Source organism: Pipra filicauda, unplaced genomic scaffold (assembly GCF_003945595.2).
Source record: "Pipra filicauda isolate LSUMZ 115617 unplaced genomic scaffold, ASM394559v2 scaffold215_size1667880_pilon, whole genome shotgun sequence".
NCBI classification, from domain to species: domain Eukaryota; kingdom Metazoa; phylum Chordata; class Aves; order Passeriformes; family Pipridae; genus Pipra; species Pipra filicauda.
The window spans coordinates 1,544,367-1,562,310 of NW_024104327.1; the positions used below are offsets into that span (position 1 = coordinate 1,544,367).

Genomic DNA, 17,944 nt, shown 5'->3' on the forward strand with positions numbered 1-17,944 from the left:
ACTGAAAGAAAAGGTACAGTCGAGGTTACTACAATGTTCAAGGCAAAGCAAGTAATTCCACCACAACTGAAAGAGCACATTCAGAAATCCACAGCAAGGAGACCACAGAATTAGGTCACCCAACTGATTCAAGCTGCAACCTGCTCATAAATACGAGTCTGACCCAGACAAGCCTCTCTTATCTAACTGTTTCACAGGTGAAAGCAAACATCTGAGTTAGTAGGATGCAATTTGCTTGTGGTAGGAAAAAGCAACTGCTTTAATAAACAGGAGTAGAAGTCTGTACGATCGAGGACCCACAAATCCAGAACCTCCACAACAGCTGTATGAAAAGTCATATTAACACCTAAACTCTAACCTTCTCAGCCACAACTCGGAGGACACTTGTACCATTTGTTTGGGTCGGTTAGGATGATTCCTAACCTTCAACAAAAAATACAGACAGCAGTTAATAAAAAAACCCACTCAGCCATCATGAGAATTAAAACTTTTATTAGTGTATTCACATATTAGGCAAATGCAACACGCATGAAGCTTATTTCTTAGGTTCACAAGTTCTACCAATACATTAGTCTACTGGTAAAACTAGCACAAACTGGTAACTGCTTTGCCAATTTTTGAAAGGTGTCTGGCCCACTTTTTCAAGGCTTGATTTTTGGTATTGCTTCTATTTCATTATGGCATAAAAATATCCATCACTATCATCAATTTATTCAAGTGATTAAAAGCTGTAACACTGGCCACATTTTTGTTCTCAAAGCTAAGTTATCACTAGCTGCACTTACAAAGTACAGTACTAGTGTAATGGATGAAACAATGGGAAAAACAGACAAAGGCAATCCTGCTACTGCCACGATAACAAAAGAATGACAGACAGCTAGATCACAAGATTGTTAGTAAGATGTGTATTTTTCAAGTTCATAATAACCCTTCTATACAGTTTCCCATCCCATCCCCAGCCCAGACTTATTTGTAGAATATATTTCAGAATATTTTTTAATATGGTGCTGCTGTAGTGTCCAAAGGTTCACAATAACATGCACTGTCATGAGGAACCTAGAAAGTCCTCCTTCGCTGGTCATACCTCAGCAACCACTATCCTAGAGGTTTTGCAGAAGCAACTACTTTTAATAACAAGGCCCATTATGACATAATGAATGCGTGTGATCTGATGTGTAAGTAAGCTACACAAAGCCACTCAGATCAGAAATTTAAATTCTGTTACTGAAATATGTTAAGAAGCTGCATCTATTTAAAAACCTAAATAAAAGAGTCTAGTTTACCCTGGGAAAGGATTTTTCAAAGGTATTTGGCTCCAGAAACTAAACCCCATTATTTTTAGTGACATCTGTTCAATGAAAACATACAGATGTAGGGGGTAAGCCAATAACCTTGTGTACTTAATCCATGATCAAATGCTATGGTAAGTTCTCACTCCATGAGAAAAAAACCCACTGATTTCAATGATTTAAGGTACAAAGAGTCCCAAATTACAACACTGCCAGCAATAGTGCTGGCACTAGATGCATCAACTCAGGTGGGTAGGGAAAAGTAGACTCCCAGTGTAATGGATACTTGGAATTTACAATATGAATTCATTTTAGGCCCCATTAAGTATATAAAGTGTCTTAAGATTTCACAGAGGAATCTCAAGACATTTCTTTCCCTTCCAATGGAGGGATTTTCTTTTTCTTTAAGAAGGCAGCAAAAAGTTAAGCTTTTCTACAAGGAAAGTCTGCTTTTTATGTTTAGGACTACTCAAAAAACCTGCTTATATAAAAAAATATAAAAGAATAAGGGAGTAGAGTCTTGGAATCTTATGAGATATTTGCCCCAATCAAAAAACCAAACGACTATTTATGGGAATAAAATGTAGAACAGCACAATACTGTGATATTTGAGATCATGATACATTATCTGTACGTATACTTAGCTATTCATGTTATTGATAAACCATTAGGACACTCAATTATATACCCAATAAAAACACCATTAAAGAATCTTTAAAATTGTCGCTTCTTTCTGAAGAAGGCTTTTCTATACACTAAATTTTCATCTAGTATCAGAGTATAGGAAACAGAATCCACAAGGTGCTTTAACTGATGAGACCTCAAGTGCTGTTTTTCTTTTTTTTTCTTTCCTTTTTTTTTTTTTTTTAAACCTTTTTTTTTTTTTTTTCCATTTTTTAAAAACCTTTTTTGGATAGTAAACAGTTCATGGGGACCACACACAAATACTACGACAGAGGAGCTGTTATATTAAGTCTGTTGTTTGGACTCGATGTTTAGCCCACTGGTGAGGAAGGAGAAAGATTTAGGACATGCTGGAGCAGCGAACTGAAGGGGAGCCCATCTGAGTCAGTACTTTGTCCAGCCACTGTAGAGGTCCATTCAGATGAAGTTCAATCCAGCAAGGAGTGCTTGTTACCGTTTGGCGCCTAGAAAACAAAGAAATAGGGAAGTGGGAAGTCAGAAAGCAGCTGTGGCTGCCATAAAATTCTCCACCGTGTGACCGAGTATGTTTCCACACATATCTACTACACAGAAAGATAACAACCTGCAACCATTATCAAAACTGTTACTAAACTTTTTTCAGTCTTTGAAGAAAAAAAACAAAACAAAACAAAAAATCTCCAAAATTCCAAAACACTCCCACATCTGTAAGACACATCAATAATTTCATCCTTGTCCTAATACATCAAGAACACTCCACTCTGGAGAATAACAGCAGTATTTGCTTCCAGGGCCACACCAAGAGCCTTACTTGTAAAAAGAAATTCAGACAGAATTGTCCAGCTGATGCAGTGTTCACATCACAGGTACCCGTGTGCAGCTGTATCTCAACCTTCAGAGAGTCTGCATGCATAAATGGGTTTGAATTCTATAGACAACTACTGAGAAATATGGAATAGAAACCCTTGTTTCTGCGCTGTCAGCGTGGTCAAAGACCACAATGCTGTGGTGATCATAAGGTCAGGCTTTTTGGAGCAAATGGCACAATAAATGTATAAGGAAACTGGGAGATGTTGTCAGAAACACGACATCAAAACACGGTGTGTGGTTATCCTGTGCTAACTGATGGTATCTCAAAGGAACACCAAACCTTATCTCTGATTTCCTGTGATCTTACACTTCTACATGTGTTTTGTACTGTAACATCCTCACACAAACAATTTAAGTAAAAATTACATTTCCCTTGTCTTCTGCACTAATTTGCCTATAATTTTCCACATAGAAGCCCTTAATAAGACAACATGTAGCAAGAGTCAGTAAATCTGAAGGACTGACAACCATAAAAACTTCATTCACTTTCCCATATATCCTTGTTTCAGAGACCTGTTAGTCAAAAATCTTCCTTCTCATCTCCAAAGTAAAGAAATCAGAACTGGACATAGTCTGCCTGAAAAATCCTGTTATTTCACTGTACCCACTCCAGGCATGGGAGTTTTCCCTAACTAGACTGGCAAGACTACTGTTGCTAAGCCAGTTTTTCCTAGTAATTCCAGCTATCCCAAGATTCAAAGGCAGCAGATTAGTCAGACACAAACCCAGCCCCTTCAGTTTTACTGTCGGCACTGCAGCCCTTCGCTTTAAGGAAAGCTGTTTATATAAACAGAGGAACTGAAAAGGCAGAAAGATTAAACCAGGGAGAAGATCGATTTCAAAAGTTTCACATTTTCTAGGAGAAGACAGCAGCTGAGGACTGTGCTCTCTCAGCACTCAACAAAACAGTTATCTTAGCCCCAAATGCCTATGCGCCAGAACAAAGTGATACAACAGAAAAACAATCTAAACCACAGGAAATATAATTCCATTTAGTCTTGAATCCTCTCCCAAAGAAGGAAGTTCATTATTCCACTGCTGTCAACTCCCCTATGATGTGTTTCACAACACACTTCCTCAAAATTTTATAACTGGTTCTGTTCAACAGCCCTGGCTTTGCACTACACTGGCAAAAATTGATAAAATAGTGACAGTCTCTGAGCAACCATCTCAAAGCTAAAAACTCAGCCTCTCCTACCCATGGATTTCCAGTTCATTTATCAATAATTACACCTCTACTGAACTTTCTTCAGAAGATGATGCTAGACCTGGACAGTTCCTGTGCTACTGTGAACATCTGAACTTCTACCATCCTCAATTCAAACCAACATTTAACAAGCCAAAAGCTGTAAGTTATTTTGCCTACCAAGCTTATAAAATGTATCAGCTTGCCATACCTGCACGTTTATGCACATATGCCTAAAGTGCAAGTAATGCTTTGGCTCTGCCCAAGCCTGTTCTATGAGAAATGTTTTTTCATATAATAATGAAACACGGAAGTTTTAACAAGAATGATGGGTTTTTACAGTGCTTGCCTGGTCCCTTTTGACAAGTCAGACTACATTCATTTAAATTCAAGGTTGTGTTTGCTGGAGCCACCTCTTCTTGCTTTAATCCCAACTCAGCATAATTTACAAGTTTTGTGCATCAATAATTTATTAGCATCACCTTAAACAGAGATGCAAAGAAACTAGTTCAGCATTATGTTAGTAATCAGTTTCTGTGCTATTCTGGCAACGTTTCCACTGCAGCTTTTTCAATCCTATGGTGTATGAACAGTTTATAGGCTAATAACCAACATTCTCCCTCCTTTGAAACAACTTGACCAAAAGTTCTAACCCAGCACTTACACTCCATTCACTTCAAGCTGCCTCCATGTAATGTGACTGATTAAGCCTTTCTTCTGTTCAGATTAGAATGCTGTATTTAATTATGCCTAAGTGTATACATACTCCTTCAGAGCCAAACCCAATAGCTCTTTAAACCTGAGCCAGATTTTTTCTTGTGCACCTCTTCCTAACACAGAGGTACCAATTTATTCCATTACTCAAATTTCTCATTTCATTTAATTAGACTATTACAAAATTGGCTTCATTTAGCTGAGAAACCTCCCCCCCACACTGACACTAATGTATACATGTACGTACTTCAAGAGCAGATAAAGCAATCAAACCCCCCAGATTCAGTGGAAGCTATATGCCATTGTTCAACTTCAGAAAGGATATAGATTAAAAAAAAAAAAATCATTATGTATTGTATTAGGGTATTGATATGTCAGACTTCATTCTTTCAGTGGACAATTTCTAGAGAGGTTTAAGGGATTTGTTTAAAACCACATCTCTAGCTCTCCAAAATAATGAAATCTTTGAAACTGCTCTGTTAGAAGTCAATTACTTTTCTTCCTGAATTCCCATACTACATTAAAAACAGGCACTGTCCTCAACTACAGCTCTCAGTTTGTGCTAATAGAGAATACAATTGGAATCTATTCAAAAGCATCTAAAACGCTATTTTTTCCACTCAAAGGACTGTTTTTAGAAGTTTTACTACACAAACACAGTCGCCTTACTCCTGCAAAGTTTTTTCCACTACAAGTTCCAAAATATTTGCCACCCCTTAAGTGCGTGCTCTCCAGTAATTTCATTCTGCAGGAGGCACTCCCAGTGACTCCAAGTCTTCCCGTTGGGTACCATCAAACCCCATCCCGCACCACAACCTAAGGAACTCACACTACACTCAGAACAGACTGATTGTATGTTCAAATGTCGAAATGACTGTATGTCTAACAATCACAAATAATCTCGCAGCACAAGCTGTGAAACTTCTAGGTCTTGTCAGGGATTTCACCATAACATGCAAGCCAGCAGGACTGAGCAAGGGAACAGAACTTTGACGACATTCCTTGCTCAACAGTTGGCTTCAGTGCAGCACTAAAATCAGTTTATGGACTTCATAACTTAGCAGTTCCATAGATGAGGAGGAGAAAAAGGAAAATATGGGTTCAATCTGCAGACAGCATACTCACAATAGCACTGAGAAGCCTCTATGTATGGCTTTCAAGCCAGACAGAAATACTTTGTTAGCGAAAGAACAAAAATGATTAACTCTAAAAGCAAAGAGGTTTTTCTCTTACCTGTACTCAGCCCCCCATCCTTTAACAAAGCTCATTCTTATGGTACACATTCTAGTAAGCTGATAAACTGCTTCAAAGCCCTGATTCACAGACTGAGCCAGAAGAGCAGCGAATTCTTGGTTATTAAAGATTTTTAGATTGCATCCTATAAAGAAAAAAAAAGTCAAAAAAAGGTGCAGTCAGTGAACATTTGTGTTTGCTACACAGAAGCCCAAAACTATGCAGAAATTACAAAAAGGAAAGCAAATGTCGTCCAGCGAATACCTTCACTGGGTATTTTCCCACAAGACCTTTGTGAGGCTACTAACCTGGTGGAATTTTGCACACAGTTGCAGGATGCCAGCCATATCTTTGATTACAGTTGGGGCTCTGAACAAAAATCGCACTATCACTTAGGCACTCAGCAAAAACTTCTCCACCAATGTAATAGAGACGCACTCCCCTCCCTGTAGCAAAAGTCACAGGTACTCTAGTTATGATATGACCCAAGCAGATTAGGAAACAAGGGAGTATTTTTTTTCAGAGAAGGCCAAGTTTTTTCCTCACAACAGAAACAGAAATCAATTATCCACAGGACCTCACTGCTGTGCTGACAGCTGTAGCAGGAGCAGAACACAATTAACTCGCATTTTTCTCCCACGAACGCACAATATTTGGAGGAGAAGAAGAATAAATTTGGTCAAAAGCAGGACAGAATTTTCTACCCATATGATGGCTTGTAATCAAATCCAAGCTCAGAAGCAGTGTTCATTAAAACAGAATTAAAACTTGTGCTAATATTAAAGCAGGACAGGCCACTGTGGTGAAAAAGGAAAACACAAGTATACCACTTCAACACTCTCTGCTTACATGCACCCACACCATTTCACAACCCACTGCATATCCCTGTGTTGCTTTATCAAAAACAACAGGACTTCATTTAGCCCTATTACAAAAAAATAACCATAAGATATCATATTGTCTGCTTTTAAATCCTTATTTTGTTCTCTTTCTGAGATAGGAAAACAGATCTGCGTAGGTTATTTGCAGCAGAAGGTAAATAATGTGCAATTGATCTCCCAAAGAAAACTATTTATAATTAACAGATCCTTTAAAGGCCACAGTTTCCATTCCCCTTTTTTCTTTAAAACAATTCTTCAACAAAATGTGAGCTGCTCCCTTAAAAAGTGAGAGCTCATTACATTTTTGATTTTCCTCGTCATTGATCATTTTGACCAGTCATCAGCACAGGCACAGTCTAGGTTTCTGCACATCTAAAATCTTATTAGACAAGCATTTGGATTTGGCATTTGGACTTAGCACATGGGGAGTCAAAAGGGTCTACTAAAGAGGTTGAAATTTTACTGAAAGTGAAAAACACAAAAGATTTTGTGAATGTTGCTAATAAAAGAATCCATGAAAAAAAAAAAAGATAGTTTACTGAAGAACTTAAAGCCAACACAGTGCATTGTGGAAAACAACATTCTTTGATTAACCATTACAAAGGAAATCTTACTCATGTCAGAACAGTGTGTTATTTCAATGGCAGCTTTTCCCATTTCAGAGAAGAATTCAAGAAGTACTACCAATATCCATTCTGCATTTTATAAAATAGAATAAACTAAGCAACATGTCAATATTTTGTATTTAAAGCTTCGATTTCAATTATAAGCAACTCTTACTATAAACGCTGCCCAGGACAAAGAGGTCCAACAAGGAGCCTGAAAGGCAAAAACCTGACTCGTGGGATGCTTTGGTGCACCATCTTTTTCCACAAGGCAAGAACAGCAACACGAGGAACAGAAATCTCACACAGCTGAGTGGCTTCCTCCTGTGCTGCCTGATGCCTGACAGCTTTGTGACGGCTGCTGCCACCAGGTTAGGGGCTACTGACTGAGGAAAGGCAGCTCCTTTCAGCTCCAGCCATCGCTACATCTCCTCCCAATTCCAACTGGCTTTGGTAGCAGAAGCTGCTACATTTCTCCCTGATTTTAGAAGTTGTGAGCTCTGTGTCTTTCCACTTTTGTCCTTAGCTAGAGAGGTCAAACTTTCCTTGGCAAGCCCTGAGAGGGAATGTTGATGTCTGGCAGCACAAGGGTGAAAGGAACCCAACACACATCCTACCTGGATCATTCCAGATAAATTAGCCGACAAAATGAAATTAGATAGTTAAAAGATCAGAGATCTTCACCTATATGTCGTCTTGTCATTTCCACCGTAGCATTTCTGTTTACATTGGAAAGCAGACCTAGACAAAATCGCTCAGAATTTGATGGATCTGTAAAGCCATCTACGGTCAGGGAAGGCTGGGACGCGTGGAAGGTTTCTCCCACTCTTTGATTCAATTCATAATATGCTATTGAACACCAAAATGCAGGCTCCGAGTAAGTAACTGGTTGCAAGTCTAAAACAAACAAAAAAAAATTTTTTTAAACCCAAGCTTAACACAGAATTTGAGGTTGAAAGTAGAGCTATCTTCCCTGCTATTTGTCTCTCCTAGAAATGACAGCGGTAGTCTCCTCAAACTACTTCTATTATGTTTTGCCTGCTGTCCTTTTTACCTACCCCAGTAAACAGAATGGAATTCAATCTTCCACACAAGGGAAGGAGGAGGGGGAAAAGGGGTGATCTAATCTGACCACAGCTCATTTAATTCAGTACTTGCATTTTGCTCGGCAAAATGATTAAGCTAATGGTGCTCTGAGCGCCAGACGTTGAGACATTCCTGTTGCCTTTCTGTAACTTGCAAACATTTTGGCAGCATAAAAGAAAAGATTAAACTATCAAACACTGAACAACAGAAAGGAAAAAATAATATGAAAATTCTGTTCTCTTGCATTACACTAGATCTTATACTGTCTCTTTATCTAAGGGTAGTTCTAAGCTCCTTCTACTCTCCCTTGCTAGAGCCCAGTATCTTCCCCGTGCATCTTCAACTCCTCCTGCGCTGCTTCCCCTTCTTACCTACCCTAAATACTTACTCAGCATTCTGAACAGCATTTTCCTGTCACATCCTGTCACCATTCCTTAAACAAACCATGGGCAATCTGATCTTCCTGAGGCATTTATACAGACACACAGCAATGGCACCCGATCAAAGCAGGTGGGCAACTAACGTGGGAGCAACAACTGTGCTGCAGTCAGAGGTGAAACAGTACATGAGAAGAGCAGCAGAAGGGAGATAGCAAGTCTGGACAGCATTATGGACAGGCAAATGTCCTCTAAACTACTTATTTTATAAATGCTGTTCCTGCACACACAACGTATCTCTCTTTGCTAGGAGCTCAAAAGTTACCAAAATAGAGCAGTTGTTAACAAGTTATTAACCCAGCCCTATTATATTTAACATCAGGAAGCCAACCCAACAGTCACCTCTTAATGCAACTCTTAATTTCTTAAAGTACATTTTCACTTTTAAAGTAATTATAACTATATAATGAAGAGTCATCACACATAGAGAAATAATTATAAGTATTTCCAGCTTACCCAGACTGTGATTAACTGGAGAGAGAGTACTAGGAGACAGCTCTGCTGGAGATCCTGTTGAAGCAATACAGATAGTTCCAGAGCAAATGGATTTTGTTATTTCAGCTGGGTAGGCACAACCATTATCTACACCACTTTTACATTGAAATTTTTCAGAATAAGAAACCTCAGAAATCCTACAATCAGTTTTCTGGAATATCACACACTTACTCTGAATTAAGATTTCATTCAATTTTCCAGATTTCTGGGAACCTACCCCTCCTTGTAAAGACTTAATGAACTTAGTGTTGTATTTGGCAGAGCTCTCCCTCCATGTACAAACTGTGAACATTATTTATGCACTTCTCCAGTGAGAAGGTAGTGACTTCCCAAATTCTGCGAAATAAAAGCTAAGAAAGAGTGGATGAGACAAGCAAGATATTGCCTTTCTGTTTTCATAGCAGAAGGTTTATCTTGGAAATGAGAAGGCTCGGGGGTGACCTAATGTGGCCTTCCAGTAGCTGAAGGGAGCCTGCAAGAAAGATGGAGAGGGACTGTTTACAAGAGCAGGTAGTGACAGGACAAGGGGGAATGGCTTCAAACTGAAAGAGGAGAGATTTAGATTAGGTATTAGGAAAAAAAAAACTTCCCTGTGAGGGTGGGGAGGCCCTGGCACAGGTTGCCCAGAGAAGCTGTGGCTGCTCCTGGATCCCTGGAAGTGTCCAAGGCCAGGTTAGATGGGAGCAACTTGGTCCAGTGAGAGGTGTCCCTGCCCATGGCAGAGGGGTTGGAACAAGATGGTCTTTAAAGTCCCTTCCAACCCAAACCATTCTGTGATTTTATGATTCTGTGATCTCCAGAAAAGAACAAGCTACATTTGCGCATTTGAGGAAATTATTCTTTTCCAGAAGGAGGAAGTTAAAAACTCAGAAAAACATGAACCCTCCAACACAATTTGCACACTAAAATGCAAAATACAGAGAGGCTTGCACAGAAACATTCCCACAATGACTGCTTATGTCAGGCTGTTTTAATTAAGGTATCTATTGTCACATAGCGGGAAAATATTGCAGTTCTTACAGAAACTGGTGCAGTTGATTCCAACTAACTAAAAACGGTTGCTAGAATTAGCTAATCAAGCACACCCAAGTCTGGTGGCACACAGCAGGAGGTTCTGATCCAGCACACTAACTGTGCTTTGTCCAAGTCTAAGGTCAACCACATTCTGCAGAAACCCTTTCACACAAAGGCTCAAATGCTTAATGTTTCTACAGCTTTTTCCACAGAGCTTTACCTACAAAAATTAATTTGAAACAAAGCAAAAGTGATAAGGTTGTCAGAGACAGGTTCTCAGAACACAGATTGTCTGCAACCTGTTTATTAGACCAACAGACGTTTTGCTTCAATGAAGCTGTTTACTAGGGAATAGTTGAAACCAATTAACTATTAAAATCTATTTTAAGGATTTGTGGTGAAGATTTAATTAGAACTTGTATACTTCTGTTATGTAACAAATGTGATGTACTTAATACGGTTCAGAATGTTTTAAAAGCATTTCCCTAGCAAAAAACTATTTTGTTCATGAAAGACTGAAAGTGGTATTTTAAACAGGTTGTACAGAGGAAAACTGCCATCACCTTTTGGGCTGAATTTGTGCTCCTACGCAGAGGGATCACAGCTAGTAATCCAAAGCCTCGCAAGTAGTGAGAAATAAATGTTACCTGTATCCATGCTTTGGTTCAACTGCTGGTCACTTGTTTCTCCATCTTCACTGATATATCCTGGAGGAGGTGTTTCTGTAAAAAAAAGAAAAACACACTGACTGCTTGAAAGACTGGGGAAATTTCCGTAGACTAAACACTTGGTGTTTTTGTCATCACGTCTTCAGGAGCTCCACGATACTGGAACACTGAATCAGAATGTCACTTTGCTGTCCCTTTTTCCTTTCAGCAGGACTTCAAACACACTACCTGCCTTATTTTTATGTAAAATGTATCTTCTCTTGTATGCCAGTCAATTGCTCAAATACATGTAATTAACAGACAACTCCTGTTTGTTCCATTTAAGACAAGATACAGTCACTACAATGAGTAACAATTTTGCAATTGTGATCAACAGTTTCATACGTAGTAGAATTACAAATGAAAAAAACCATCTGGTGGCTTCCACAAAAAAATAACATGAGCTATCTTTATGTAGTATAACCATCAGATCAGATACCCTCCTACACCTTACTGAAATTGTTAAAGATTTATTTTTCAGTTCAGTCCCCAAATCCATCTTTCTTCAACACCCAACAGTTGATTTCTCCCATTTATAATAACCATATTGACTACTTACACTGCACAAGCTCTATCATTATTATTACTACTACTTCTAAGCTCTATTAGAACCATCAGCTATTCCTTCAACTAGCTTTCTTTAAAGACAGTTACATAGACCAAAGTAAACTCAGTACCAACTCTGAAGCATTCTGATACCAGAAACTGTGTCTAATTCCACAGAAATATCTTCAAAACCCAGGAGACTGTGCCTGTTCCTCTTTTCCATTCAAAATGCTCTTTGTAATCCAGATAATGAGTTAACCAACTGCCTTTCAGGAAATAATTTTCTTTGAACTGGGCAAATGTCTTTTCCTCCATATTAAAGGCAAACCCTGGATTTCTTCAGTGAAAGTGTTTGAAGCTAACTATCTCTACAATCACCTTAGAATTGTCTCTGAAACTTCCAGGGATTAAACACTTTTAATTACATTATTAACAAACAATAGAAATTTAAAGATAAAACCTTTTTGCTTAAGAAGTAAAATAAAATTATATCAAATATCATGACTAAGTTGTACAGCAACACAGCAAGATCAGAAGGAAGTCAGCAAGAGGAAACTAGATTAAGTCAGTTGATTAAATTAAAATGAACTGAGAGAATTTAATCTTGGATTCATTCTGTAAAACGAGTGTGCTAAATATAGGTGTGACAAAATTCAAGTGACAAATTAAACTGGTGATTAAGGGAAATCTTCACTAGAAAGAAGTGTGATAACAAAAATCATACCCGTTTTGAACATTTCTACAGAATCCATTGTGACAAAGTGGACTCCACCCTTGTCCAAATCATTTGCTGTAGTTGAGCCCACAGCCATGGTAAAAGGTCAATACCCATTTCCAGTCCAACCCACGCCTCCTGTTTCCAGTTGCTAGTCTAGGCTCTTTGGCACAGATTATTTTCCATGTCCACCTAGTACTAAGAATAGTTTAGGGTCAGAGGTTGAGCACCACCACAGCTGGAAATAAAAGCATCGGTGTGCCATTAAAAATTTCCAGTAGAGTTTGAGTCTGCCAGGAGTGTGGAGACAATGCAGCCCAGCACATCCACAACCTGGAAGGGAACACACAGCTCCCAAAGGCCTCCCTGTACTTTTGTCATTACCTGGGCCCAGTTGCAGGTGAAACCAACTTCTACCAACCTCTCTTGTAGACCAAGCACTGAGGCAGCACTGCAGTGCAAAGCTACTACAGTCAGTCTGACCTGCCACTAAGGAAAAAGGTTCTCTGAAGAAGGCTAAGGCACTCAAGACTTATCAAAGCCCGGCTAAGTGTTCAAGATTAAGTCAGCAAGGTCAAATAAAGCAAGATTCCATGATATGAACACAAGAGAAGGGTGCCAGTGACAAAGAGAAGGAGGTAAGGTGTGGTTAGCTGCATAAACATTTGAAGATCATGTGAATACCCACAATCACCTTGAACAAACTCCCTGCATATAACTACTTTAGCTTGTTTCCACAGCACTGGATTTGCAGTGGCTTTCCAGTAAGTTGTTTACAAGTGCTATCAAAAGCCCTCAGATCGAGTCAAAAAAGTATACACAAGTTAAGAAAGCAACATCAACTTCTAGCACCCTAAATTGCTCTTTATAGGTGGCAAATGATGTAGCCCAAATTAAACAGAAGAGATCAAATTAACTGATTTTTTTTTTTTTGCCAGTTCAATTCTTGGATATTTTTGAAGAAAACACAAGCAACATTCTGTGTAACACATGTAGATACTATTTGTACACTGCACAAATTCGAGTTTCAAGGCAGTCATCTTATTCTTTCTGAGACTCCAGATGTGAATTTTCAGCTTGTTCATAACATGGATGCATTAAATATTTATGAGCAAACTTCAGCTTTACTTGATTTTGCACTCCAGGCAACTTCCTGAAGAGATAGGAAACAGGAAGCTGGGTCAGGAAACAAAGGTCACTGATTTCATGTTTCAATAAGGATAACAGGGTTTTGGGTGCACTGCAGCACATTAGCCTTGGAAATTTGTTTTGGAGTGGGAAAGGGGCAAAGAGAGGGAGGAGGAATTCTTATCAGTTCAATGTTGTTAGACTGTTCTTTCATACTAAAAAAACAAACTTGCATGCACACAACAGCAACAAAAAGCTAAAGCAGACCTTGACTGATAGTGAACTACAGATCGAGACACTTTTTAAAGTCACTGCTTTGCAACTTAAAAGTTTTCTCCACATACTGCATGTGATGAGATTGAGCACCAGTTTATTACTCAATCTCCAATGCACAGTTTTGGCAACTCCTCTATGTCTGTGAAACAGGCTTAAAGCTTAAGATGAAGGTCTATTTTGTATTTGTTAGCATCCTGAATCTTGAATAAGCTACTGAAACCAAGTAAGCTATTGTGAAACCACAGCACTAGGGCTTCACACAGGATATCTCAGTTGTTTAAGGTATGGTGCTAATAACACCAAGGTTGTGTGTTTGATTCCTGGTGGAATTCCTAAGTGAATGGTAGTGGCCATTCACTTAGGAGTTGGACTTGTTGATCCATGTGGGTCCCTTCCAACTCAGAATATTCTGTGATTCTGTGATCATGTTCTGCAAACAGAAGTGTTTAGGTATTTCCATTGGAATTAACACATGAAATCAACTAAATCTAATTTACTGGAGCATATATCAATTAATTTGATTAGGAGGATGGAATGACCATCTTTGTTCCAATGGCACGATGCTAAACGTACTGTTTAGAGTGGGAGTTAAGAAAGTACCTGGTATGTAATTGCTCTGTGGCTCAATTCCAGCTGGAAAGTTAGTGTTTTCAGGAATGGAATGGGTATAGTCATCGAGAGGTGGCAGCTCCGTTAGAATCTCAGTGTGCCGTGGCACTAGCACAGGAGGCAACACTGGAAAGGAAAAATTCAAAATATTAGTAAGACCCTCAAAATAAATGATTCTGTAAGGTAACAGGAAAAAAAAAAATCTAAAACATCTCATAATTTCTTCAGCTGTTCTGAAATTTTGTGAATCTCAGTACTTGCTAACAGCACAATTACTGGAAGAGATGGATTCCTGAGGTGCTCCAAGTAAGACTGTTCCATACTAGCAAAGGTAAATCATCTCTGTTCTCCTGTTCGGTCTGGATCATACTTAGCCAGCTGGAAGCTGCTAGAGGTCCTGGAAGTGTTTATCAGGACTATTCAACAGATTTGTAAAGATTTTTCAGTAACTTTACTATCAAAAACTATCAGGGATATAATCTCACGTAGAGATGCCGCAACAGAAAGTCAGAAGCAGTCCTCCTACCTGGTGTCTCCACTCTCTGGTAGTGGTAAGGGTTTACACATACTTCATCCTTTTTAAGATTAAAAGCATATTCACAGTTTTCAATTGCTTTAAGTTCATGGTGGCTGTGGAGGTCTGGCCAGCGCCACAAGCGACAGTAAATGACGTGTGGCAATCCTTTGCGGTGGGACACCTGCAGACGGCCATCGAGGGATCTGGAGAGGAAAGATGTGGAGAAGTGTTTACAGACTGCCTCTTAATCACTCAAGCAACAGAGTACACACACGGGAGATGGGTAGTTTATCCTCAAATTCAGTGCACTGACAGTGCTAGTGACATTTATAACTCTTGTTAAAAGGCTTCAAATGTGATAAAAGTGTCTTAACTTATTTTTGAGCTGCTCAAATTATTGCCAGTGAATTTAGAGTTCATTAAAAGCCACTTCAAGTCCAACCAAGTACGACTGCTTCATATACTTTTTCATATACTTCTTTATTTTAAATGCAGAAGACAGTTGTTAAAAATAAAATAAAAATCACACACTTAATGGTCCCTTCCACTGCTAAACCTCAAGGCTTTGTTATGGCATGGATGCTTTATGGCTTTAAGCATAAGAATTCCCACAGGACTGCAAATAAGCCTATAAGCAGTCAGCTGCCCAAGTGATCCACATGGCAGTATAACTGTAATGCAAAAAGCATGAATGCACATCTTGTAAGGGCTGTACAGTTTATCTTCTTCACTTCATCTGCCTTGCTACCAGCTGAAAACGTTTTGCTAGTTTTAAGACAGACTGCATATGCTTACACAAATGCAGATGTTTATGATTGTTATGGGATGGGAGACAAACCTCAATACACAAATCAAGTAATGCGACATGAAAAAATAAAGACCCTGTTTAGAATTTGCCCACCATTAACTACTGAAGAATTTACAAACAATTCTTTAGTAGCTCGTATCTGAGCCAATTAGCAAGATTTAACTGAAAGCTTGTGGCATACAAAGCAGTTTAAACACTTTGTAAGATTAAGTCTAAAGAATTAAGTTTCCAACTTTGTTAATATAAATACCAAATCACATTAGAGCTTGCATTTAACAAGTCTTCCCATTCTTTCAATAGCACTGGCGTGAAAAAAGAATACTGCAGAATTAGAGTTTCATTGGTCAAAACATCAGCTAAGAACATTGGATTTCTACACTGGCAAGGAAATATTTTTAAATGCTGTACCATGAGAGGCCTAGGAAGCATTTTAGTCTATTTTACAGCTAAAGCATCCCATTACAGACCCTCCAAAGCCAATCCCTCCCACAAGATTTTTATGATGCGAGAGAGGGCAGAATATTCACCTGGTTTGTTCAGAGAAGCTGTAAAGGCCTGTTGTATCCCACTGATCTATCGTGTTTGGTGTACTCAGTCCCCAAATTTCAGAGCAAGTGCTGTGCATAAATTGAAAACAAAAACAAAAAATTGATATGAATATGGAACATGGTTATTCAAAACACCATGATGTCAAACATGGAAAAATGTACAGAACACTTCCTTTCACATAGAAGATAGAGCACTGTTAGACTTACATTTACACTCACATCTCATGCTATATTTTCTATATGAAGGAGGCTATCAAAATGGAACAAGTGATTCAAAGTAAATGATAAATGTTTTTAAAAGGTGAACAAGTTCTCAGGTTTTTAGTTGATACAGTTGCAATGTTCCTTAAAACAGGCAAAACTTCCTCAGCCTAGTTCTTTACGAAATTCAATTTTAAAAGGTAGTTTCTGGGTTGGGTTTTTTTGTTTTTGTTTCTTTTTAAACATAAACTGCCCTAGGAATTCAAACAAAGGCCATGTGTATCCAAAACTGAACATCACAATCTAACATTCAGGTACCACCACTTATGCATTAATTTTATTCTCCATGAACACACTAATTTGCTGCTTTTCCCAAAACACAAAAATTCAAACTCTGAAGAAAAACATGTTAGAGCTGATACTTCTCACTGTTTTCTGTACTCTCCTTGATTAAATAGCTAAATATTCTTTCCCACAGTATACAAAATATGAGTGTTTAACATAGTTTTACAATGTAGTATTTTAAAAACTTTAAGTGCTAAATTAAGCAGGAAGGGAAGGAGAGATAACCAAGTCTTAACCAAACTGGTTTGAGGACAAGATCACAACAGTAAAGATAAAGGAACCTTCAGTTACAGACACAAATTAAAAGCAGCAGCAGAAAACAGCACGGAACTGTAAACAGGCAGCAGACTCTCAGAAGCATAAATTAAGCTCAATTCTATCATATACTTGCTCTGTGGCCACTAAAAATGGACAGTTTATTTTATATAAGTTACACACAACTAGATCTTGCACCTCAGAAATTAAGAGAATTTGGCTCACAAGCACCTTAGATCTTTGCTTCCTGACTGGAGAGCCTGAAGCTCAATTGGCTGCTACATTACCTTTACAATTAACAGCCTCTGAAGAGCTGCAACAGAAAGAATCCACATTCACCAAACTCCTGGTTTTAAATCTAGGTGTTGTGATTTAAATTTAAATTACTAAATTTAGCTGATGCGTTCACAAGTTTGGATTGAGTGCTTCAGGGAAGAGAAGTGAGGTAGGTGTTTTCATTTCTCCTCGTTACACAGGGAAAATTCATTAGTGTTATGAAACAAAGGAGCAGATAGCACAGCACTGGACTTAAAACCCACTTTCAAGGCTGACAAGCACCTCAGTTCTACAATGACTTTAATAAAACCCAAGTGTGAGCTACTGGTGAAGGGAATGAATAGGTCTTGCCCCCTTCTTGCCTGTACCACACACCTTATTTCTAATGCCATCCCAGGGAGGCTGAAATGTCCATGAAATTGAGCAGCAAACCCAAACCAATAAACTGGTTACCCGACCACAGAACATATGTGGCTCAAAACACAAGTTGTGAGAGTTACTTTTCAGTCAAATCACTTCTGTTCACCATAGAGCTACATG

At 38.6% G+C, this 17,944-nt stretch overlaps 1 protein-coding gene across 4 annotated transcripts in view; it reads right to left on the bottom strand.

Annotated features, from left to right (window-relative positions):
• Nucleotides 1–472: 472 nt before the first annotated feature.
• Nucleotides 473–17,944, bottom strand: part of SMAD2 (SMAD family member 2) — a 49,509-nt gene continuing 32,037 nt past the window's right edge. For 3 of the 4 annotated variants that reach the window (XM_027719986.2, XM_039381164.1, XM_027719988.2), the window contains 9 exons: nucleotides 16,307–16,396; nucleotides 14,981–15,174; nucleotides 14,446–14,580; nucleotides 11,121–11,195; nucleotides 9,421–9,474; nucleotides 8,126–8,338; nucleotides 6,264–6,401; nucleotides 5,956–6,100; nucleotides 473–2,437 (listed from right to left, as the gene is read on the bottom strand). In XM_027719986.2, coding sequence (XP_027575787.1) covers nucleotides 2,314–2,437; nucleotides 5,956–6,100; nucleotides 6,264–6,401; nucleotides 8,126–8,338; nucleotides 9,421–9,474; nucleotides 11,121–11,195; nucleotides 14,446–14,580; nucleotides 14,981–15,174; nucleotides 16,307–16,396 — 1,168 coding nt within the window. In that variant the 3' untranslated portion in view covers nucleotides 473–2,313. The remainder of the gene's footprint in view (nucleotides 2,438–5,955; nucleotides 6,101–6,263; nucleotides 6,402–8,125; nucleotides 8,339–9,420; nucleotides 9,475–11,120; nucleotides 11,196–14,445; nucleotides 14,581–14,980; nucleotides 15,175–16,306; nucleotides 16,397–17,944) is intronic. The other variant, XM_027719989.2, reaches the window with a different exon arrangement.